The following is a 25,810-nucleotide window of genomic DNA, read 5'->3' as shown; positions in this document are numbered from 1 at the left end:
AGCTTTGGGTAGTGAAATAAGAAGGAGATGGCAGTTTCAAGGGAATCGAGGAAATGAGTTCAGTGTTTCTGGGCTCAGCCTCGGAGACGAGGTAAGAAGCTTGGACATACAGAGGAAGCTCAGAGTGGACCTGCTGGTCCTTTAGATCGACAGGATCCAGCTGAGGTGGTTGAGCATCTGATCAGAATCCTCATGTATGCCTTCCTTTAGAGGTTTGCAAGGTATGTCCAACAGGTAGGAGACCCCAGATTGACCCAGAACTTGCTTGAGGAATTATACATCTCGTCTCCCCTCAAAACTTCCTAGGAAAAGCAGGACAATGGTCGTTGGGAGAATCTGGAATCCTTGCTAAGCCTCCACCACCATGACCTGGCCCTGGATGAATGTAAGAGAATGGACCGATGGATGGACTTTCCAATACAAGGTCACATTTCATTGTCTTCACTGGATGTCACCTCCACAGGTCACTTATTGTTGAACGGGTCAGAGATCAGGTAAACACGAGCAGCTCAGTGCATTTGTGTTGAAGTTGCTGGCGTCAGTCAAGCATCAAAGTGATGGTGGATGATTTTTGTGTAACTTGAGCTGCTGTTCTCTCACAGAACAGACCCAGGAGAGGTTATTTCCATGGAGCGTCTTGGAGTGACGGTTACTTTCACACCTTCTCCACATCTGGCAAAAATGTTTCTCCAGCTCTGCCCAGCTTCTGCACGCTTCTCTAAAATAAAACATTCTGTGAAAATAATCAAAAGCAAAAAGTGAAGAAATTCTTAAACAGCTTCAACATGTCCCTTCAGAAAGCCGAGGGTGGAACCAGTTTGTTCCGGCTCTCTGTAGTTTCAAAGTTCCCCCGAGGCGGAACAAGTCTTCTCCCGTCTCCTCCTCTTCTTCATGAGACAATGATGCATCCAACTTCTGCAATTTATTTTCTAAGTTCATTAAAATTTAGACTTAATGTGCTGATCATTTTTTTAATAATTTAGACATAATTAAATTTTTCTTTGTTCAAGAGGAGGCTTTCAGAAATATTTCATCGTCCTTCCAAAAGTCCAAAAATATTTAGTTATGTATAACAGAGACGTTTAACTGACAGAGGGGAAGGAGGGGTGTGACGTCACCGTGTCTCCACTGTTGCCTTTGATCACTGAAACACTGTTAATACACTTTATTACACTGTAAGTTCAGTGAAGAGGTTCAGAGAGTCTTATAACCTTGAGTGTGACTTCACCAGACGTCCTGCTGTCATCAAAACAAAGATTACACATTCAGCAGTCAGGCAGCTCGACGCTTCCACATTAAATCACTGAATCCAAATCAAAGACATTTTATAGACGATGTCAACTTTAATGGATTTTCTCTTCAGGCCTCAAGGAGTGAACTAGAGAATCCTTAATGACGTGAAGATTTGTAGTATTGGCACATTTTCATGACTGAGGAGGAGTCAGTTATTGATCAGAGCTTTCAGGGATGGACAGTAGTGCTCTCATTCAGTGAAGAACCAGGAAGCTAAAGGTCAGATCAAATGGATCGATCAATGCCTCTTTGGCTGGTTTCTCTAACCCTAACCCTGACCCTAACCTGCTCCACATCATGATTTGACCTTAAAACCATCGACCACCAGCTGCCGTTTCTGCTCCAGAGAATACTTTTCACCTGCGCTGAATTCAACAGGAAAACATGTCAAAGTTATCCAAAGATGGACAGGCCTATATAATGAGACACACACATCAGAGAGTGTTAACATGCTGCCTTCACTGACACGATATCAGACAGATTTGTAAACCATATTTCTTTATTAAAGATTAAGAAACTCCAAGCAGCATATTCATAAATAAAATAAGGGTCTCCCTTAGATGTACGGTGACGGACTATATGCTATGACAGTTCATGTTCTCGTCTTCTGACAAGGAGCTGCCCCAGCACACAGCCTTCCCGGTCACTTCCTGTCTGCTGACCAATCACAACCTCAGGGTTTTCTCTCTCTCTCAGTCCGTACGTACGTCCGTTGTGATGTGGAGCACAGTGTGAAAAGCAAGTCGGTTCACAAGAGCAACTACTGACACAGTTAGAAAACATCCACGTAGAGTCTGTTCAGACGAGAGCTGCGTCCGAGTCGATGAGCCAGCGGACGGTAAAATCCCTCCGACTTTTCTTCCGCTTGTCCATCTCCAGACTGAAACACATGGGTGACTTTAATTCATGTAAATGGAGGATCTGTATTCACACAGGAGCCGGACATCAGCGTCTTTACTCCATTCAGCAGATATTAAATATATTCATTGAAACATAGAAACCTAAAAGATTACATGTTAAACATCTGTATCCACAGTGATGCGTTAAACCAAAGTAGCATGTTGGTCCTACAGTCTGAACTGGTTTGATCTCTTCAGGGAACTGGGTGAAGTTTGGTTCAGAGTGAGCACAGTGGCCCAGTTGATATCAGGTGATTCCCACAAATGATTCATGACCAACGCCAACGCTCAGAGCTAATGCAGGAAGTCGTTTGGTCTTAGTGTAGTGAGGTGGAAAGTAAGGGCACGGAGGTCTGGATGTGTCTGATATTTGTTTTAGATTAGCTGCAGCAGTCAGTGTGACTTGTGGTACATGGTTTGTGGGCCGTGGATTGAAAAGGAGAACTCATTACAGTGTTGGGTGTGATAGCTACACGGTGACACATGAAACCAAAGTAGTTCCACTAAGTTACCTGGATTTTCTGGTTAGCTTCCACATTGTGGAGCCCATGGATGAAGAGCTCTAGCTTTTACTTAAACCCTCCAAATGTACCCCACATCTCTGCTGATTTACAGACAGACTTGAACGTTATTATTGCACGGTTTGGTCGCTATGCCAACTTGTAATCCACAACACCGGTGTTTAGAAAAGTTTTGGAAAATTGTCCTCAAATATCGTCTGTGACCCGAGCAGAGGTCAACACTTTAGCTAACCTTAGTCAGGTGTTCTTGGTTGTCTACCCTCAACACTCACGACCATAACTGACCTTTATATTTGAAAGGTTTGGAAACGTTGGCGTAAGACGTATAAAACATAATCATCCAACAATTGTCAAACCATGACGTTGAGTTCCAACATTATAAAGTTGTTCTGTTGTTATTCTTGTAAATTTAATTAAGAAGAGATAAGTCTGTTAACCCTTTGTCCACACCGTTGTATCAAAGCATTCAAGAATAACTCTGTCCGTTCACCATTTCACCAAACCATGATGATCCCATTAGAAGTATAAAACTCTGCCCAGTCCACAAAATGAGATGAATGAATGAAGCCCTTCTTTCAGACGAGTTAATGTCACTCGATTTCCTCTGCCAACATAAAAACCTTTGGAAAGCCTTCCAAGGCTAGCTGGTCTGCGTCAGCCTGGACTCCGGCTGTTTAAAATGCTGCTCGCGTAATGAAATCTCTTCTGTGTGTGATCAGCACGTTTCCCAACAGCCACTGCCTGGGAAATGAAAATAAAGTCCAAACTCATTAAGCCCATAAATGCACATTAATTGCACTTATGAGAGCAAAAAGGAGGGCTGGAGTGTGTGGTTTTATATTTCCTCTTGAATGTAGTTTTCCATAAAGGTTCATCCGACAGTACTCCATAGAGAAAAACAATCTCGTGTTGAGCAAACATAATCAGATTCCCTCTATATTACAAGCAGGTGAGGTATGGCACCTGCACAATCTCCCCCATCACGGGCCTGTGATTGCACTTTGGATAATGACACCCTCTGTCATCCCTGCAGGTGATAATGGTTCTCATTAGGAATGACTTGTGGGAATATGAGGCCTCTTTCTATCTCTCGCTCACTCTTTGTGATTAAAATAACTGCACTGCTTCTGCAGGAGTAAAACCTGTGTACAAGTGTGACATTAAATCCTCTAGTATAAAAAGTAAAGACATATATAGCTGATCTTTCTACAAGACGTCCTTTTCTCTTCAGGTTAAATATAACAAATACAAATGTCAGAGATTGCGAGGCTGCGTTCACACCATCAGATAAACTCTGCTGATTCCTTCATTTGACCCAAAGCATTGGAGATGCCTGAAACTGCAAGCGTTCTCTTATAGGACGGATGCGGCGTTAGTGTTGGAACCAAGAACTAGAAATAACCTTGGAATCATAGGGGAAAGGGACTTTCAGATAGATATGTACTGCAAAAAAAACAACAAACGGCATGTTCAATCTGTAGATTCATATCAACCAAAAATGTGCAAACATGTCTGCAACTTAGGAAGAACAGTCTGAACTTCATGCACACGTGTAACTGCTGATCGCACAGCATTTTGTTCCAGTGTTCAGGAAGCAACACGTGGAGTTAAACCAGCTAAGCTGTTGGCTCTGTGCAAACTGTAAAATGGGTGAAACTAAGACATTTTAATCTGCCAGTGTTGCTAGAGAAAAGCTCAAGAGATCAGCGAAGTCACCAAGACACATTTGCTGCATCCCGATGCCCAGACAGTGCAGACACTTGGCCCGACCACTTGTTTTACATGCTCCTGCAGAGTGTCCCATTTCTTTGGGCATCGAGGGGTAGTGTTCGTTTCCAAATGGATCCTTTTCAGAGGCCGATTCCAAAAGGAGTTTCAGAGGAAACATTCGCTGAATGCTTTGTGAACTAAAGCAGCGTAACAAGGAACATGGCTACCAGTGCAATGAAAGAAGCATATGTCTCCTGCAAACGTTTTGAAATCCATTTGAATGTATTGGTTTAATGCAGATGTGAAGGAATATGTAATTGGACTTGAAACATCCGTATGTACAATATTAGCAGAACTTCGTACCACCATTTGTGAGGGATGGTAAAGTTATTTTTTATGTGAATGAAGCTTAAAAATACAACGCAACAGTGGTGCCACCTTTCCTAGTCAAAGATCCTAATACCTAGCTTGGTACCCCGTTTAAGGCGCACCAAAACTAGTCTTGGTATCATGAATTTTTGTACCAAATTTCCTTCCAATCAATCCAATACTTGTTCAAATATTTCAGCTCAAACCAAACTGGTTCACCGTCGAACAGACCTACGATGCTATCTCTAGAGCAACGTTGCCCTTTTTCATGTTCCAGTGAACCCAACACATCGGATCAAACACAGTGAGGACAGCTTGTCGTGTTGGCATGGGCAGGGAGTTACATGAGACCATCTTAAACACCATGTGAGTGTCTGGGTCCAGTTCACCTACAGCAGTTCATGTTCCCCAAAGAGGCAACTCTTGTGTGAGTCCATTTCAGTATTGGAAACCTTTAATACTTCAAAAAGCAAAAGTAAAAAAAACAAGGCAACATTCCCCAAATGTTTTTTTAAACAGTAGGCGTGAACGCAGCCCAACGGTCCCTCCTTCCTCGCCTCACCTGGACAGGTCTGGTGCCAAACAAAAAGATGCTATAAAAACGAACCACCAAGCTTTGTGTAAAAATGAACCTGATAAAAACCTGCCCCCCCCACTCTGACGAATGATACACCATTTACAGGCAGCGTAAGAAAGTGAATGTAGACTTTTGATTTCAAAAAACAATGTATATTATATATTTAATACAAATGAAGAAAAATAATTGTGATCATTTCCGTCCGATGCTGAAGATATATATAGGGTTGGTACAGAGGTGCATAACAGTAGGTGTCAAACACTAAAAATGTCCCTACAGCGGTGCATCATGGGTAGTCGTTTACATCGATGAGTTGTGGAGAGACATCGTTTAATTTCGGCACTTAGAAAACAATCACAATGAATTTCGCGTCATTGTTTCATATTGAACAAAATTTACAAAGCCATTCAAACAGTCATAACTTTTTCATCAATGTATATATATATTTTTTTATCTCGTTTTTTGTTTTTTATAACTCAACTTCAAAAATTGAGAATATTCAAAATACACTTTAACCTCACTTCGTTCTCTTGGTATTTACAGATATGTACAAGAGAAAAATTACACCCGCCAACCCGCCCGCCTCCCGCTTTTTTTTGTTTTTTGTAACATCTGCTTTTCTGAACAGGTAGTGAGATAAAAAATCTTTTTTCTTTGTACATATATGTTTTTTCCTTCTGTAGTAATTTCCTCAAGAGATCCCCAACCAGAGTCGCATCCAAAACTGGACCAAAGTCCAGAGAGCGACTTATCATTGATGCAGTTTGAGCCCATCCTATGTGATCTATATGGATGTACTGTGGGTGGCATCAATGGCTTCGGGTATGGGTCCTCCGGAGACTGCCTGGTAGGACATTGGCATGGGTGTCTTGCCAGGGCTCTGCCGGAAGAGCCCCCCGTTGGGTGCCCTGTGTTTGCACTGCATGGTGCCGCTGAGGCTGGTGCTGCTGAGAGGGTGGTGCAGGGGCAACGTGTTGCTGCCAGGGCCCTGGGACGGAGGTAGCGTCCTGCCTAGGGTCCCCCCATGGTGAGGATGGGGAAGAGGGGGAGGCGGGGCCCCCTCCCCGGGGAGGAAGGTGGTCACACCGAGGCCCGGGTAGTCCCGCACGGACTCCGGCCCCCCCACCAGTGAGGCCTGGCTGGGCTGCATGCTGCCGATGTCCAGCGCAGAGATCTCGATAGAGGGGCCGGGGATCTGCTTGTGGGCCAAGTCCTCGTCCAAAAGACTGTTCATACGACGATGCACCTGTTCCAGATTCACCTCCTTGTCCTATAAGAGGAGGAGTGGGGGGTGGAAGAGGACAGAGGGGAGACAGAGGAGGGGGGAGAGGAGGGAGGAGGGACACAGAGGCTGAGATTGGCGATGGGCCGGTTTCTCAGACTGTTTCAGGTCTGCTGGTGCTCCATGCATTCTAAATCTAGCGATGTTTTTGGACGTGGCCTTTTAAATTTATGGACTGCTATCAACACGCCAGCCGATAGACAGCCTCTTGTTGCTTTAGATGTTTGGTATGAAGAGCCCAGTGGAAACTGAGGCCACAGAAACCAATTGGTATGTGCACCTTGAAATCAAACTTGGCCAGTGAGTATTAAAAGTTTAATGTCAGGAGAAAAACAATCCTGGAGCCAAACTGACTGAAGGAAGTTTGTTGTAAAGCCGTTGGAGGCTGCCTTGTCTCTGTGTGAGCAGGATATCTCAAGGATTTCACGAAATGTACTGGATTGAGAGGCCTCTGGTGTAGGATTGATTGACTTTGGATTTAATCAAGGTCTTTAATTCCTGCTAGAACACTTTTTAGTATAAAAGCAGCAGATACAAGTCAAGTCTAGATGTGTAGCGTTGTGATGCCCAGTCAGGAAATCAATACGTTTACAGCGTGAATAATAAGAGAACAACATGTGGTTTCAAAGTAAGGTGAGTTGTTGCATCTTGGTGGAGGTTTTGCTCTCCACGTTTACTTTTCTACTGACAGTAGAAATAAGTACAGCCATGTTTCTTCCCCCTCTGTGGTGCATCTTCCTCGCTGCCCTTGGAGCCGGTACACTTTGTGCAGGAGGATCGGAGAATTGGTTCCCTATCAGAACAATTTAATCAAACATTGGCTGACACTGCATCTCCTGCTGACTGCAGCCATGCATACTTGTTAGGCATTAATAGAGACTTGAGTGTTTCCCTGTTGAACCTCAGGTCTGCTACAGTACACTGGGTCACAGGAAGGTAAAGGACGAGGCGTAAAGAAGGAGATACGAGGCCTGACTCGCATATCAAGTGAGGCTCTTGGACTGAAGCTAATTCTCAACACGTCAGTGTGTTTGCTGCTGTGTGCCTGAAGGCAGCTACAGTCAGGACAGCTGAAGGCAGCTACAGTCAGGACAGCTACCTGTTTTTGGAGAGACTTTAAAACAACTTCACAACAAACGTATAAAGTCAGTTAGTGTTCCTGAACGCAGCCTGGCTTGGCTCCAGCATCAGATTCACTTCAACTCAGAGGTACAATGATATTAGTCACAGTAACTCATCACAGTGACACCAGTGATATTCAGAACAACGACAGGACAGTTACGCTGTGTATTAATACACACAGATACTCAGTTATGTTGCGTTGTGTTGTCAGCACCGAGGCCGAGCCAGAGCTTTAAACAAACTGAGGTCTAATGGGCCCGCCGTCCACAAACCCACTGATGGTTTGAGAGAAAATCTTTTGATTTTGTCCTTTTATTTCCATTTTTGAAGTGATAATCCAGAAGATTGTCAACAAATTCATTTATGCAGGATGTTATTTGGTTGAATTATCTCTCCGTCACATCGTTGAGAACTTGCAGTCTTAAATAACTGCTGACCCAAGAATGCCTCCTGCTGCAACACGTTAAATGACCACAAAATCACAGGGTGGCTTTTATTTTGAAGCAGCCACAGGAAGTTTGGAGTATTGTGAAGTTAGCCATTACTGCTACTGTAAACAAAAGTGGGCTGCGAAAAACCAAGATGGCGACGGCCAAAATGGCACTGCCAATGGAGGCTTCAGATTGTAGTCCACAAACCACTGGGCGACTCCACGGGGGCTATTTTTACTTTATCTACGATACACCCAGAAGAACTCTGGGACCACCTGTAACCACAGGTGTCACCAAATCATCCAGGACGGAAATCTTAAGGATTATCACTTAAGTTCATCGATGTTTTAGTGTTTGTCCCTTTGCTTTGAGCGAACTGTGTTCGTTGTATAGAAAGTGTTTAAGTTTTAAATCGATTCGTTGATGTGTATCTTACTTTTCCTCAGCCTTAGAACAGTTACATTTAATAGCACTGAATCTGAAGAAGTTTAAAGCTTGTAAAAATCCCACCATGTGCAGTGTGCGCAGTGTTTCAGGGTCACAGAGGTGTCCCCCCACAGAAGAAGAAGACTCTGTGCCCTTGATGGACGCTGTGGCACTGATGAACAGTAAAGCGGTTAATAGAAATAAAACGTTTTGTTTGTCTTTGGAACGGCGATGAGAGGCAGTTATTATAAGCAACATGCTGCTCCGACGAGGAGAATGCCCTTGGGATTAAGTCTTTATGTTGAGGTAGAGTGGTGGAGAGCACTTCCTGTGAAACACGCCTGTAATAGCGTGTTAACACTGGAAGCAGCTTGTGAATGCACACTTGAGGAAACGTCAGAGTCTCAGTGCATCTTGATGCTCGGTGGAGGAGTACTGCGGAGGCTAAGCATCTGTCTCCAGCCTTTGTTCGAACCGTAAAAGAACACAAAAACATACAATGCGTGTTCCACGCGGCCCAGGCAGGTTTGAATGATCCCTCTCCAGCCTCAAAGAAGTCCTCTCAGAGCCAATTAAAACATCTCGGCACAGGTTATTGTTTCGGCGGACGGCCGTCTCATTAAAATATGTTTTGAGCTGCGTCGACCTGGCAGCTCGCCTAAATAAATAAATGCCGGGGATTAAACCTCAGCCGGTCGTTAAAGACGGACTGGTGATGTAAGTGGAGAGGAAGAAAACAACAGCCGTGTGAAAGCCTCCATTAATTTGGAAAACAAACAGCTCTTTTAATGAGTGCTGCCAGTGGGGGGGATTTTAAATCACTCTCCCTCCTGCTACTTTGTGAACACTGCAACTGTTGAGTGGGTTGTGCTCAAGTGTGATAAGAACAGTTTCTGCCTGTTTCTGGTTCATTTTGGATTCAAGTGGCCCTTGGAAACATTTAAGCCCTTCAGCGGAGGACTCTTTTATTGTAACCGGCTGCCTCTGATAAAACATCTCCGCAACAAGACGAGTCTCTAAAGTCTGATACTCCGCACAGTGACCACCCTCCCTCCGGGCACAGTCATGAAGTTCACTTCAAATGTGCAGATTGGACATTTCTCAGAGGCAGACATCTTCTCATTGGTCCGCTTACAAGATAATCACTGATGCCAATTATATGGTTAAGTAATGTTTAAGTGAAGCTCTGAGGAAATGAGCTGAGAGAAGCCAAAGAAAAATTCAATCTAACTGCACCTCGTCTATAACAGGAAGTCTACCTTATGGGAAATTATTTTAAACCTGGGCCTAAGTTTGACATATTTTGGGGCCTTAATGACTAACAGGTACAGAGAGTTTCAGGAGACTTCTTCAGCCAGCGGCCATGAAACAGGCTGTAATGGCTGCAACATCATGCTGTGAACGTCCTCTAAAGTGTATGTTTTAATTTCAGTTATGAGATGATGATTATTGTTATTGGAGCAATTCAAAAATCTTTAGTACCTATAAGTTATGTAGAACCATAAATAAGGTATAAAACATCTTTCTATAAACATGAAGCTCGTTGGTTAGCATGCTGACCGTCCGCCATTAAAGCTGAAGTCATAAATGAATGAACAAGAGTGGCTGACTTTTGGGGTCTATGAGCTAAAGGAGACAGTTAGCATGCTAACATGCTCACAGTGACAGTGCTAACATGGTGACGCTAAAATCAGTTTGAAGCTATCGTTTTCACCATCTTGGTTTAGCATAAAAATATGTACTTATAAGCAGTAAAGTAGCTATGGCTGATGGGAGCGCCATTGGTTTAGTCATGACCCAAATTAAAATGTTAAACTAATGATGACTCGAGATGAGAAAGTATGGCGTCACCAGATCACCAGAGATCTTTTATTCCTTAACAAATCGGTGGATCAGAGACAAACATTTGCCTTCTTTCATCTTCTGTCATCTTTATTCAAGCAAACGCTGCTCCTTTCATTGTTGTGATAACGGCTCAGCTAGCATGCTAATCAATATGCTTCCGTTCACTCACTCAGGTAGCGATTAACTCAGCTACTATTGGTGTTTGCTTTGGATCTTAAAATGGATAAACTATAATTATTCAGAAAATGTTGTTCTCAATTTACCAAGTTCTTCATGAATCAGTGCGAGTCATACAGAACCTAATCTTAGTCCTGGGTTATCAGGTTTGAATGACTCACATCTAAAGTCCACAGATGCCATTTGCAGGGCTAATTTGCTAAGTGGCCATCTCAAAGTCTAGACTAACATTTAGTCCAGCTTGTGAGGCTAATTTGCGAGTTAGTTAAGTGGCACTACAAAAGATTTAGGCTCCACCGGTTCAGCTGTTACACAAATAAAAAACGATTCTGCCACTGAGAAATGTCTCTACACTCAGGTTTGAGTGTGTAATTTGGATGCTGCTGGTCCGACGATGCATCGACTCATGACTCACCAAATGTATGTAGTGTCTCTGAATGTCATAACATTTTGTATTTCAATGAGTCATCCACTGGAAAAGTCTATTTTAAAGGAGGAATATTGATGCTAAGAACTGATGCTGGTTCAGTTTTAACAAGCACTGATACTTTTAGTTTAGAAAGGGTTATAACGAACATTGGTTTGTAATTGATGTATTTCAGATAAGCATTAAAAGGCACTAAGCACCAAGCGTGTACTGTGATGTCCATCACAGTTTAACAGTTGTTTGTTCAGTTGAACACGCCAAGAACATGTAAAAGTGAGTCGGTCTTTATGGGACGCTAACCACAGTTAAAGATGACCAACTGAACAAAGGGGAACAGAAAGGCACTAGAAGAACCAGGAGGGTTTCTAACGGCGGGGGGAGTCAGTGTGAAAGGTGTGAGTACCCTCAGGTCTGGCATCAATTACAACTTTAATTATCGTATCGTCTGCATAGAGAGAAACCCAAATTCAAATCAATTGCAATTAAGACCAATGTGTCTGCTTTCAGATTGTGAAGCAAATTAATTTGGGCCAGTTTTTGCCTTTGTAATGAGCCGACGTGTCTGGTTCTGGAAATAGTTTCCTTTTTAACTTTCTAATCAGTAAATTGATTGTTAGGTTTAGTGGTGTTATGGCTGAAAGTTTTAATGAGCTACCAGAAACTACAAGGACAAAATGACATCACCTGCTACATTTGTTAAACTTCCAACCTAGAAAAACTATTTTAGGGGGTAAAGATTAAAAGGGTCGGATGTTTTATCGTTGATGTGTAATCATGTTATTTTGTTAATGGTTGAAATAGTTGCAAGGCCCCCCAGGGAATGAGAAATATCTTCTTAAACCCTGGTGGAAATGAGCCCTCGCAAGTTGATATCAGAGATTTATTTCCAGAACCTGGGCCACAAAAATAAAGATCTGAATCATGTTTTCGACTCAGATTTAGATTCAAAAACCTTCGATAAAAACAAAAAGCTCTATGTGATGGCACAGATATGTATTTTTGTTTTGTCTTTATTTTGATAGTTATGTATAGGAGGTCTAGTCTGACCTGTATCAATAGCTTCTGCTTCATCCCAGCCTCTCTCTCTGTCTGTCCAAATGTCCCTCCTCCCCTCCGATGAAGCAGTTGTAATGTCATTATATGTCAATGGACCAGAAACCCTTGCCAGTCTGTAATCCTTAGTAACCTGCACGAGATCATAGACAGTCAAGTGTAAATAAAAAATGAAAGGGATAGATGAGAGAAGGAGAGGAGATAGATAACACGGGTGTCCACATTGACATATAATTTGCAATAAGACGTGACACAGTGACAGTACCAGGGGTTATGGACGGGGATGTTGGAGACAACTCTTATTGCTACAGGGTGACACACCCAACGTACACTGTCTGCTCACACTTTAGTTTATGGATCCATGTCAAAGCTTTGCCTCTGTTTGGTGCCCTTTGTGGGGGTGACACACGAGCTTGTTTTGAGGTGAGTGCCCTGGTGTGTGTGTTGGAGGTAGAACTCATAAATGCAGGTCTGAGGTCAGTTTATGTTCAAGTGTAGCCTTATTAACCAGCCTGTAGTCGTATTATGGTATACGCTGTTAGCTAACAGGGTTGTGGTGCTGTAGCTGGATCTGAATCTCTTATCGAACCTTGTCTAACTTTCATTCATATTTATTACCATTTCTTATTAATGACACTATACTTCACATTTTGAACTTATAACTGCCACTATGACCAGTGTACTTACTAAAGGAATCCGTTAGAGTACTTTTTCATTGTAACGAGTAACGTAACACGCTAGCTAACTTTTTCATTAACAGTAATCTGTTACTGTTAAATAAATCACTGTATTTCTCTTTTCTTTTTGTCTCCACAGAAACAGAAACTCCCTGAAACTCTGTTTCTGTTTATCTCCTCCTTCTTGGCAGGTAGCTACGTGTCAGTGTGCATGCCTAGCTAGCTAACTCAGCTAGCGAGCTGTCAGAGAGGACAGCGTTTACTTTGTGTAAATATTCACATTATTCTGAATGTTTGGGTGAAAGGGACGAGAACAACATGACGGTGAAATGTAAGCTGTGTCTGGAGAAGTGCTCGTCAGCTGTGAAGAGCTCGACTTCAAACGTGAAGAAGCATCTGCAGCTCCACAACACTGGTGGGACTAAGAGCCTGTGTTGTATTGTTGTCATGGAAACAGCTGTGCCTAACACTGTATGCCTCTGCCCAGTTTCACTGTCAGACTGTTAGCATAACAAAGAGCTGTAAAGGTTATACTGCGTCTGTCAGTCCTGTTATCAGGCGGCAGAGTTACAGATTATGGGCCGTAAACGAGGCGACGCCGAGACGGGAGAGTCGATACATTCAAAGGTAGACGTACAGCAGGCTACACGCCTTCCTGACAATATACACAACGAGTCGCAGTACATCAACACATCTATTATCAGAGCTTCCTTTAGGGCCATTCTTATCAGGTTTTATTTATACCAATTAAAGCGTATTAGTGGTTCATAATCTGCTTTCCCTCTTTAAACCGTGTGAAGGTGGAACTCTGAGCTCCGTTGTTCTCAAGGCTCATAATCCTTTGTAATGTGGTCACAAACTGCTGTATAGTTTCAATCAGAGGCACTTAGTAAGCTCGAGTATCTATTAGCAACAAAACAAGTGATTTGGACTCACTGTTAATGTTAAGACCCAGGGTGAGCTGCACTTTGAGGTTCTTTGGATGTGATTTAATACTTTTTTTGTGATCTCACAGTGAAATGGAAAATGTTCAGAAAGTGTCTGTAACTGTTATCGCTCTCTCTCCTGCTAATCATAATCTCTGTGCAGACCCCCGGGGAGCAGGAGGCTAGCAGAGCCTCACTGTACAAAATGAGTTTATAACAATAATTCAGCAGCGAGCACTTGAATGGTTACAGATCCAGCACTGTGGGAATTAATCATTACAGTCTGCGGGTAAACCAGGCAGCTTTATGTGGGGTGGGGGGTTCGCTGGGAAACATGCAGGACGTTCTGAAAGGCAGCTCCTGACTTTCTGGGCTAATTTGACGCTGTTTGCCGAAGGCCTCGAGAGAACACATGAAGGCACAGAGGAGCGACTCTAAGCTGCTGTTTTATGAGCGTATTAGTAAAGGTAATGGTCGAGGGGAGTGTGCTGTGTGCGTTTAGAGAAGGTGCCAAAGAAAAACAGATGAGCTCTGGGATCTGTAAGTTCAGGGCGAGATGGGGGGGGAGCGATGGACTGAGAAAAGAAAAAATGGAGGGGGGGTAATCAAAGAGACCAAATTTGATTTCAATCAGTGGCCTGGGCTGATGTGGCACAGAGCACAGCTAGCTACTCTGTCCTGCCTCACCACCATCTGCACCCCAGCTCTAACTCTAGCCTCCTAACCCTCTCTCCTCTACAGCTGGGTGTACTGGAGCTCCACTAAGTCGGGGCTCGCGTCTGCGGCTGGATCCTTAAAGTAGAGTGTGGCAGTGTCCTCCCCCCGCTGGCCCGTCCGCCGGGCCCTGTGCTCGGTCACCTCTTTGGGCTGCTCCTGGCGGCAGCGGTTGCTGTTCCACCAAGCCTCCAGCCCGGCCACCAGGCAGGCCAGCAGCAGGCCGGCGGCCAGGATGCAGAAGACACCGGCGAAGCTGTGCAGCTTGAGGGAGCGGCCGTCCGGGTGGGCGCTGGCGTGGCTGTTGAGGTCGCAGCGGCCGGTGCGAGGCCACCACTTCTGCTTCATGATGTCCAGGTCGCCTTTCTCCTGCAGCTCCAAGATCCTGAGGGAGGAGAGGAGATGTACAGGTGAGTCAAAGGGAGCATTCATTCATCTTTCTGACTTCAACCAGAGGAAACTGCATCTGAAGGAACTTTTCTCCTTAACTCCCACAATCCTCTGGGGCCTCAGGAAGTAAATGTTCTCAAAGATGGCCTCCTTCATCCTGTTCATATCCAGATCAAATAAACACAGATCTTTTTCTTACAGGGCCAACAGCCAACAGGATACTTCCTGTCCACAGGCTCACAGACAAGTTTAGGGACGGGTCCGTACAGAGATCAAACTTTTGTTAAAGAGTAAAAACTTTTCTTTGAAACCAGAAAAATGTTTGAGTTTTAACTTCTCATGAAACAAAAATCACATATAATCATTTCCCTGTCCTGCCTCTGAAGACGAATCCTCAGACCAGGAAGTAAACAGTTTCTAATGAACGTCGATGACGTAGATTGGTTTTACTCGCTCAGTTTCCTGGAAATAATGACATGATTTGTTGGAGATAACAGACAACACATGATTCACCCTGAAATATCAGGTCTGAGTAAACATCTGTTTTAAACCTCATTTACTGAACATTTATCTGAGGACACTTCAGACTGTTTTTCACTATAATTACTAAAGAATTAATTAACGGTTTATTGGAAACAACTTAGTGGGAAGTTATTTGAGGTCCTGCTGTGTTTTTAGTTTTCACTGCTTGTTGCCTCCGTTTTGAAGGCGCTTTATAAACGATGTTTTCTCACTTTCTCAAAATTTAAATAAACAGAGAACTGTTTCTCCAAACTTTGGCAGATAGAACCAGAACGTTCTGCACGAGGAAAGAGAGGAAAGAAGTTTTCTTCCACCTTGAAAGCAGCCGTTAAGAAACACAAATCTGTTCGTGTCAGAAGACGGTGACGAGGTGTTCAAGATGCAGCGCGTCACCAGGGAGAAGAGGATCCAATCAGAAGCAATGTTTGAAGAGGTGGTGTTACTGGAGGTCGACTTACATCCTGAAACCATCGCCCCCGCCTCTGTGGCCATTTTTTCTGTTGCTATTTTTCAGGAAGACTCGACGCTCGTGCTAAATCCTGCAAAGCTGATTGGCTCTGTAGGATTTCCAGCCAAGAATTGACAACATTTAAAAAAACACCAGGACTATGAAAGATTGTACATGGTTGGTGGAGATTCAGCCGTGTGGAACAAATGACGGCACACATGAGAATGATATCGAAGCGTTGCATCTGACCCGAAACACCTACACTTCCTATAAACGGCTGCATCAGTTAGTGACCTCGGTGTGATCCGGCACGCCTGCTGCTCTCGTTACGTTGAGTTATGGAGTTAATTAGGCAAACTCTGCCACGACCACCGAACTCCAATCTGCTTTTAGCTGCAGTAAAATCAGAGCCCAATTTGCTATATTTAATCTGCTCGGCTCAGCGTGAGCGTGTTGAAGGTCAGCGCTCTGCAGTTTCCATCCAACAGCCCCCCCACCCCCCCCCCAAACACCCCGAGGACAGAATAGTTTCACAGCACAAATGAGCAGCAGAGGCAACAAAGTCTGCAGAGGTTATTAATGGCAGGATTATTAAATGGAAAGCACGGATTGAGGTAATGCAGCAGTTATGGGAGTAGGTATTAAAATGATGGTTGGGACTGTGGAGATAATGGTTTTCTGGCAGAACAATAGCTCTACCCTCCGTTTAACACTCGGACACATTATTCCTGCTCGTCCCCGGGCGCTGCGCCGCGAGGACGCCGCGGGCTGCTGGACGCCCGCTGAGCCGAGCCGGGCCGCTGCAAAAACTTCATTAATAACGAGCGGGTTTGTCTCCATTCAGGAGCACAAATTAATCCCCAAATAAACACAGAGCGGCCTAATTAGAGAGGAGGTGTGAGGAGCAGAGGGAGGAGGAGGGAGAGGTGAGGACGGGATGGAGAAACAGTCCCGCTGGAGGAGACTGAACCCGACCAAGCTGCCTTCACTGAGGAAGCAAAGAGTGTGCAGCAGCAGAATCAAACAGGTCAGGGCCAGTCTGCACGGCAGGAGACAAACTTTTTACATCAGCTTCAAACAGGAAGTAGAGAGCGAGAGGCAGAAACACCTGAAGCTTGTTAACTTACATTTCTTTCTACCTGTGATTGAAAAGTTGCTACTACAGTGATCGTTCAACCAGGATGGAGGCGAAGCAATGAAGATCCACCCTCTCATGCAAACATACGGTCACGTCTGAGATAGCCAAACTTCATAAATGCAAGTTCATACACCGGTGGGTGACATCTCTGTGGCTCCGCCCACTTCTTACATACAGTCAACACTTCAGACTGCACCGTGTTGGAGTTTGTTTTTGTCTCTGCTCCGGGCTCCCGTCAGTGACAAAGCGGACAGAAAGCTTTAAAGAGGAGGTCTAAGAAATCAGATTTTCGCGCTACCGGAACACGGCCTGAGAGGACGAGAGAGGATCAGGAGGAGCCGGAGAGAGGAAGAGAGGGAACAGGAGGAGCTGGAGAGAGGAAGAGAGGGAACAGGAGGAGCCGGAGAGAGGAAGAGAGGGAACAGGAGGAGCCGGAGAGAGGAAGAGAGGGAACAGGAGGACCCGGAGAGAGGAAGAGAGGGAACAGGAGGAGCTGGAGAGAGGAAGAGAGGGAACAGGACGGGGAGCAGGGAGTCGGATAAACGTATATATGGAGGAGGTGTAAATCAGGTCCCTCAGATGCAGCCGCAGGAAGCACAAACATCCCAAAGAGCAGATCTGATAACACCAGCGACAGCACAGCGATGCGGCCGCTAATGCTTTGTGTTAACATCTCTATTAGAGCTGCTGCTGCTGGGATCGAACCTCACGATCTGTGTGTTCCTCCTCTCGGGGACGACACACTCAGTTTCACGGTGAGGTCGTGATGGTGTGCCGCAGACTTCAAACAGTCCGCCGCGTCTCCAGCTGTGCGCCGCAGTACGAAGACTGCCCCTCTCACTGCTTCATACGCAGAGTTCAGAGCGGCTCCTCGGGACTGGGAGCCCCGCTGCTTTTTAATCCACACTCCAAATCACAGACACATTCACACCTGAGAGGACAGGTGTGCCCCCCCGCCGAGCCGGGCAGCACAGGGAGCAGAGCCGAGAACAACGTTTCAGTGAGACCCAGCGGGCGGCTTGTAAATTCTTTAATATGAAGGTGGGTCATTTCCTGTGAGGAGGCAGATCTGAGTCAAGACGTCCAGCTGTTTGCTGCCAGGCCGGACAGAAGGTCTCTGAGTGCAGCGTTAAAGGGACGCTTCAACAATGTGGGACGTTCGGCGCGAAAGCAAAGAAGGATAGTCTGAAAAATGTGGAACTATTCCTTTAAAAACCTCATTTAATGACTGGTTTCATCCTCAGGTCATTATAACTGTGCCATGTTTGATCAATAAAGGACCAGTTCACCCAAAAACTATAGAAGTTAATGGAAAAACTGAAACATTATCGACCTACAATCATACAGCAAATATATAATCAATCAATCATGTGAAAGCTGTTTGTCTCTGCAGCTCAGCAGGTTTAACTGTGACTGCAGCAGACTTCATGTTCTGTCAGTGAGGTGTATAAAGGAACAGACTGCAGACTGCTTTATAGTGTTTGTGTATGTTGTTTATATTCTGAAGAAACAGGCCACATGGGACAGACGTCACATGACTCTGTCCGTCTGGCTGCGTGTTGTCTGTGTTTAATGACTGTGAGCTCTGTTTCTGAGGTGTCACATGACGAACAGAGGTGATCAGTGTATCAGGAGGACCTGAAACAGAAGCAGACTCTCAGGCTCGTCCTCTTTAAACAGCAGCGCTCTGACGTCTGCAGAGAGCTGGTGGTCACTGCGGTGTTTATGAGGGGTTTCATGGTCAGACTGTCATGTGATCACGATAACATTTCCATCTTTGTGTGACCTAAAAAATTAAAAACCGTCTGTGAATATTACTTTAGCATCATTATAATCAGGGGTTAGATCATTCCGGAGCTGTCCGAGGCTCAACTCTGACACACACGGGCGTGACAGGACAGGGACAGCTTTTTTAGGACCTTTGGGATGAGAGGTGAAACGTCATCAAGAACTTCAACCAGGTTTAGTTGTCGTTTGGAAGCCCAGAAGAATAGCCCTTCTTTGAAGCCTAGACGTACCTTGACAAGCTGCTCCTGCCGGCTCTCTCCAGGGAGGAAGCTTCGTTCTGAACGGTGAAACTTGTATCACATCTGTCGTGTCTGGGCTTCACTATAAGCCATAAAAAAGTGCCTCATCTACATGTGGACAGCACTGAGCTCTGACAGCGGAGGTGCGACCACTTTGTGAATCGTCCTTGAGACGGAAGCAGATAAGGCACATTTCATGCACATTTCATGGTGCTTCCATTCTTTGTGATTTGGCCTCTAACTTTTCTGTTTAGCAGGATAACTTTGTCCACTCATGTTTCCTTTAACACCAACTTCCTGTCTGCTTCCTGGGAGCCGATCGATACGAGACGGATGAGAGGCGCTCATTTGACTCCTCACACCGGTAACTCGTGATGTAATAATGTGAAGATTTACTAAATAATCTGCACAGTTTTTAAAAACTCACTCTGGGATTAATTTGTGTTTGTGAAGAAGAGAGGAGACGAGTTTCGCTCTGCAGCTCACACTGAAGGAGATAATTGAATTTCTTCAAAATTTCCAGCCTTTGCTGAGACATCTGCTTGAAAATCAAATAAGTAATTAGCACACGTCCCTGTGTTTACACTTCTCCGCGTGAACAATCCCTTTTGCTTCTCAGCAGCAAAGTTTAACACCAGTTCTTTCCGTGCAGCTTATTTGACTTCAGCGTTGAGCGCTCTTATTGATTTAACGCTGCGTAAATCCGCCTGCAGGAGGTGTTTCCCCGCTCACTCATAAACACCTTTAACACCCACACTGCTCACGCAACTTTGGAATAAGTCAGCGTGACTCTTCTGTAAACCTGTTGTCTTGTTAACACAAAGCAGGCTGTTGTAATTGCCTCAGACAGCCTCTCCTCTCACATCAGAGGATTTACAGGCTGATAATGAAGACTAAAAGTCAACAAATAAGGATCAAACTCCCGACAGAAGCTTCATCACTGACACAATAAAAGCAGTCGACAGGAAGAAGAGCTTTCATCCAGCATCCTGATCTGATGGAGCAAAACAATGTCTGCTTTACATCACGTTCCTCTGCTGACTGTCCATTACAGAGAAAACAGACACGAGCCTGTGAGCGATAAAAAGCTCACACTGCACTCATCATGTTTACGACTGTGACGGAGCAGAGTCAACGGAGCTAACAGGAGCAGAGCTAACAGAGCTAACAGGAGCTGAGCTAACAGGAGCAGGGCTAACAGAGCTAACAGGAGCTGAGCTAACAGGAGCAGGGCTAACAGAGCTAACAGGAGCAGAGCTAACAGGAGCAGACCTAACAGAGCTAACAGGAGCTGAGCTAACAGGAGCAGGGCTAACAGAGCTAACAGGAGCGGGGCTATCGGGAGCAGAGCTAACGGGAGCAGGGCTAACAGGAGCAGAGCTAACAGGAGCAGAGCTAACAGGAGCAGGGCTAACAGGAGCAGAGCTAACAGAGCTAACAGGAGCAGGGCTAACAGAGCTAACAGGAGCAGAGCAAACAGGAGCAGGGCTAACAGGAGCAGGGCTAACAGAGCTAACAGGAGCAGGGCTAACAGGAGCAGAGCTAACAGAGCTAACAGGAGCAGAGCAAACAGGAGCAGGGCTAACAGGAGCAGAGCTAACAGGAGCAGGGCTAACAGGAGCAGGGCTAACAGAGCTAACAGGAGCAGGGCTAACAGGAGCAGAGCTAACAGAGCTAACAGGAGCAGGGCTAACAGGAGCAGAGCTAACAGGAGCAGGGCTAACAGGAACAGGGCTAACAGAGCTAACAGGAGCAGGGCTAACAGGAGCAGAGCTAACAGGAGCAGGGCTAACAGGAGCAGGGCTAACAGAGCTAACAGGAGCAGGGCTAACAGGAGCAGAGCTAACAGAGCTAACAGGAGCAGGGCTAACAGGAACAGGGCTAACGGAGCTAACAGGAGCAGGGCTAACAGGAGCAGGGCTAACAGGAGTGGGGCTATCAGGAGCAGGGCTAACAGGAGCAGGGCTAACACGAGCAGAGCTAACAGAGCTAACAGGAGCAGGGCTAACAAGAGCAGGGCTAACAGAGCTAACAGGAGCAGGGCTAACAGGAGCAGGGCTAAAAGGAGCAGGGCTAACAGGAGCAGGGCTAACAGAGCTAACAGGAGCAGGGCTAACAGAGCAAACAGGAGCAGAGCTAACAGGAGCAGAGCTAACAGGAGCAGAGCTAACAGGAGCAGGGCTAACAGGAACAGGGCTAACAGAGCTAACAGGAGCAGAGCTAACAGGAGCAGGGCTTTTGTTTGTTAATCGGAATGTTTTTGTCTTTTTGAAGATGTTGTGGCTAATATTTCAGAACAGAATGGCAGCAGGCCTCTAAATCTTATTTTGTCACTTCCCCTTAAGTTTCAGGATACTCCCTGCCAAAGTTCATACCTGTAGGACTATTTATACACACGCTATCGTCTTGTGATGGACCCATGTTAGGCTAACATCCGGAGGGCTGGACCTGGCTCTCGGCCTATCGGCACTTTAATCAACAGCATGTGATACGTTTGCAGTTCTGTTAGTTCAGTGTTTGCAGCGTGTTTGCGTTGGCTTTATGCAGCACATTTCTTTGTGTGTATCTGTTTGTGTTTTTGAACGTGCATCATGTTTAATTGGCAGCCAGTTTCTCCTGATGGAAATCTTTCAGGCTGTGCCCCTTGCCGGCCACCGTAGTTCTGACGTAATTCAAACTAAATGACTCTGATATACACAGAGTGATTCTCTGTGGCTGAAATGAGACAAAAACAAAACGTTGTAGCATCTCTGTAAGATGTTTTACTTTCTGCGTCTGCATTTAGAGGTTGCAGCATGTTTGCAGCACTTTTCAACCTGCTGCTCGTATCATCACATCCAGTTATTCTGCAGGTGTCTGGCACTTTTACAGGTGAATGCTTGGAATAAGAAGCCCAGAGGTCTGAGTGTGGATCTCTTACTTCTGGGAGAAGAGGTCTCTGTAGGGGCTGCCGTGCTGCATGGCGATGCCGTAGCCTTTGCTGCTCATGCTGTTTCCCGACACCGTGATGGTGCAGTCGTCGTCGGTCAGCGCCGCGTACTCCAGCACCGCCATGTCCCACAGGAAGGCGTACGGGCTCTTCTTCGCCTGCGGAAACGGAGTGAGGGAGAAGAAGACACACAGAGGAACTGTTATTTACAAGCCATCGTTTGTTTGTCACTTTTCGGACTGTAATTTCTGTCTCCTTCAGTTCTGCTGCCAATCAGACAAAACAAACCAGAGCAGTTTGTTGTTAACTTGAACCAGGAAACAGATAAACACTGAGACACGAGTCGAGTCATCTACAGAATTAAAGACACTGATTTTCCTCTTGTTTGAATCACTTCAAACTCTGTTTTGACAGTTTGACTAATCGATGATACTTTAACCACTACTCAACAGCAGCTGGAAAAAGTGCTCCAAAATAAAAGCTTCTTCAAGTAGACACACAGAGAGGAAGTTTGTCTTCCTGAGGAGGCGGTGACACACTCACATGAAGCAGCAGCAGGTGGAGTGTAATAGGAGGAGGAGGCTGCAGAGCTGCTGCAGGAGCGCCTGCTTTCACGGTCACTGCTGATGGTCGGTGTGTGTGTAGACTGTTTGTGCACCTCCCTCTTCCCTTCTCCCCTGGTGGAGTAACAGGGAGTCTCATCGTGCTACAACCTAATCACTGCATGGCGTCTCTCTGATGCTCTGATAGCATGTAGCTGTTAGCGTCTGCAGGCTCTGCGTGTTTCCTCTCATCATCTACAGTTTTATCTCTGCAGGAGTCACGAGGACCGAACGCTGTGCAGTGTTTGCAGAGCTGAGCGCTGATGCTAAGCTAAGTGACGACATGCTGCGATGCTGGATGGTTCCTCTGAATCAAAGGAGGAAAAACAAACCCACAAAGAAGACTCACAAAGTCCTGCAGCTCTGTGCAGAGAGGCGCTGCATGAACAGAGACACACACACACACACACACACACCTCCACCTGTACATGAACCTGTGTGATGGCAGGAGGGGTCATGAGCTGGCAAAGCTGTGAGGTGAATTTCAGGGGTTGAATTTTCTTTGCTTTAACAATAATCTGCAGATTTCCTTTAATAAAAGACTTACCTTCCAGGATTCAGAGCCGTTTTCACTGTTTGATCATTACTCAGCGACTGCTACACATCCCGACGTGCATGAGGGTCCATTCATCGCTGCTTGCAGCTTTAATCCTACTATCATTGTTACTGTTACTGTTACCATAAGTCTGCTGTTGTCTTGTTGCTGTGTGCACCCCCCCCTGTCTCTCCCTCTCTCTCTGCAGATGTGTGCTCTCCATGAGTCTGGTTCAGCTCGAGGTTTCTGCCTGTTAAAGTGTTTCTGTCTCGTGATGGATTCATGTTGGGTCAGTAATATAACTGCTTGTTAAGTGTGGAGATATCTTTAGTTTGGATTTGGTGCTACAAGAATTGTTTGATTGAATTAATTGATGCTAAGACGAGTTGATGATGATGAAGGAGCTGTTTCACTCTGCACGCTGCTCTCAGTGATGAACATGAAACTGCACGGCTCAAAAACATCTTCTCAGTGCAGCCTGAGAGGACGCTCTGTCTCTCTCTGTCTCTCTCTCTGCCAGTGTGTGGGAGGACTGGGGGCAGCCGAGCGCCTCTGTTTTGGAAAGCACTCGACGATTGCAATAAAAGTGATTAAAATGTGTGTGTGCGTAACGGTTCGGGGTTAGTGCGGGGAGAGAACGTCAGAGGAAACGGGCGCGGGTGTTTATCATGCAAATGGCTGAATAATGGATGCGCTCAGAGACGATTTGCCTCCGATGCTAATTTGTCATCAGCTTTTTGGGAGATCTATGAACAGAGTAATGTAGTACACACACACACACACACACACACACACACACACACACACACACACAGCCTCACTAATTGGTGTATTGTGAAACTGCAGCGGCAATTAAGTAATGTTTAAACAGAGGAGTGTCGTTGAGTGTTTGCCTGCTGTGACTAAAACAGGAATGTGTGTGTGTACGTGTGTGTGTGTGTGTGTGTGTGTGTGTGTGTGTGTGCTGTCACTACAATTACTGCTTGTACATTATTATGTGTGTGTGTTTCAAACACACACACCAACCTGACATTCAAAGCTCACATGTATTCAGAACCAATCACACTGTTACCTTGCGTATGCCCTCAGACGGGCTGGACACGGAGTAGTCCATGCCGTTGTTCTTGCTGATGGTCCTCCACAGCTCGGCGTACGTGCTGTCCTGCTCCAGAGGGTTGGTGCCTTTGTTCCTGAAGTAGTCGTAGACCGCCGAGTCCCTCACCGTGCCGTAGTCCACGTCGATCTGCCGCGCCAAGTCCTGGAACGACCTGGAGGACACGACACAGAGAGACGCGAGTGAGGAGACTGTTACTGTGTCCATGTCTGAGTTTTCTTTTAGTGCTTCTTACTCCAACATCTTACATCCTTGATCCTTCACTCGTGTAATATGTTCAACTTCTTTTTTTCACTTGCTAACATTTCCAAGCAAGTGAGGTTTAATGTCGGCACATCCGGTCGTGTTGTGGCACCAAAGAATCAAATTTAAGCCGGCTTTGGCACACTGAAGCTGCAGAAACTGGCTTGTTTTTGGGTGTCTACATCTGACCCAGAATCAGTTACTAGTATCTGTACTTGGGCCAGCTGTGGGCCAGTGTTTGCATCTGAAGTTGAAAGCCTGATTTATCAATGATCGTCAATCAGTGCGCCGCTTTTTAGCCGCTTTTCCAAAGGACAACCTCATCTAAACATTTATGATGTACCAACCAAACCCTGTTCATTTTTCTGTGTATTTAAGACTTTCATATCTTGCTTTTTCATTTAACCGTCAAGTTATGTTTCCTGTAACTTTTATCCTCATTCATTTGATCGGGATGTTTCGTCGCCTCCTCGAAGCCTCGTTTGGTTTCTTTATTTTGCTGAAACATTTTTAGTCTTAAAGATGTTGAAACTTTTAAATCCTCCCATCATGTGTCACGTGTGTAATTGAACTGTAACAGTTTGTTCTGCCTGCCTTGAAACTTTTGCTCACTGTAGATGATGTTTTTGTAAATGGACTTTAAATATATTCATGGCTTTTCTTCCGAGCGTGGCTGCCACAGAAAACTGACTCCAGGTCAGCTCCGTTTGTTAAACAGCCTTTTATTTCGTGGAGACTCGAAGCCTGTGGACAGTGAAGAGCAGTTTAATCAGAGACACCCCCGAGAGGAACTGATTACTTTTCCAAACCGCCTCGAGATGTTTGAACGACCCAGAGTGATTTTTTATTTTTAATAAGAAAAAACGACGACTTCAGAATTTCATCACAACAAACAGCAGGTGACAAATTGATCTTTGAATCAACAGAAGTTAGAAAAAGATTGATTTCATACTGAAAAATTAAGTAAACATTTAATCCACGTCATGAAAGCTGCGTGTGCAGCGTGATCAATGTGCTTCATTAGCGCACATTAGCCAACACAGCTAAGTCCGTCATGTTCTCCTCTGCAGACGATCTGAAGGTTGTAAATTCTGATCATTTAAAGTGAAATAAATTAATTTATGATAAAAGTAGAAACAATGTTGATCTGCTCTGTTCTGACAGAGTCAGAGAACCTTTTAAAAGTAAACAAAAGTACCAAACAGGAAGTGACAGAGTGAATAAAGTGCTGATCAGCAGAGCCCGAGCGTTCCTCTGTCAGCGTGTTCATGCCTTCACATCCTCTAATGCTAACCAGCTTAGATAATGACAGAGGAGACAGGAGGCATTAATGCAGCAGCTGGTTGCTGCCTGCTGCGTGGACACACTGACGGGACACGTCAGGTAGTCGCTTCCATCAGAGGGAGGTCTGTT

General features: G+C 45.2%; 1 protein-coding gene across 2 annotated transcripts in view; it reads right to left on the bottom strand.

Annotated features, from left to right (window-relative positions):
- Positions 1–1,789: 1,789 nt before the first annotated feature.
- The window catches only part of grid1b (glutamate receptor, ionotropic, delta 1b), a 483,632-nt gene continuing 459,611 nt past the window's right edge, over positions 1,790–25,810 (bottom strand). Inside the window, exons 14-18 of one of the 2 annotated variants that reach the window (XM_069664590.1) lie at positions 24,113–24,308; positions 21,895–22,061; positions 14,594–14,834; positions 12,127–12,265; positions 1,790–6,639 (exon numbers count right to left, since the gene is read on the bottom strand). In XM_069664590.1, coding sequence (XP_069520691.1) covers positions 6,179–6,639; positions 12,127–12,265; positions 14,594–14,834; positions 21,895–22,061; positions 24,113–24,308 — 1,204 coding nt within the window. In that variant the 3' untranslated portion in view covers positions 1,790–6,178. The remainder of the gene's footprint in view (positions 6,640–12,126; positions 12,266–14,593; positions 14,835–21,894; positions 22,062–24,112; positions 24,309–25,810) is intronic. The other variant, XM_069664591.1, reaches the window with a different exon arrangement.

This window comes from Semicossyphus pulcher, unplaced genomic scaffold, assembly GCF_022749685.1.
Source record: "Semicossyphus pulcher isolate SPU_LCO1_2020_fin unplaced genomic scaffold, fSemPul1.0.p SCAF_16, whole genome shotgun sequence".
Lineage (NCBI taxonomy): Eukaryota > Metazoa > Chordata > Actinopteri > Labriformes > Labridae > Semicossyphus > Semicossyphus pulcher.
The sequence above is the reverse complement of the archived record's forward strand: the minus strand, read 5'-3'. Positions and strand labels throughout refer to the sequence as shown.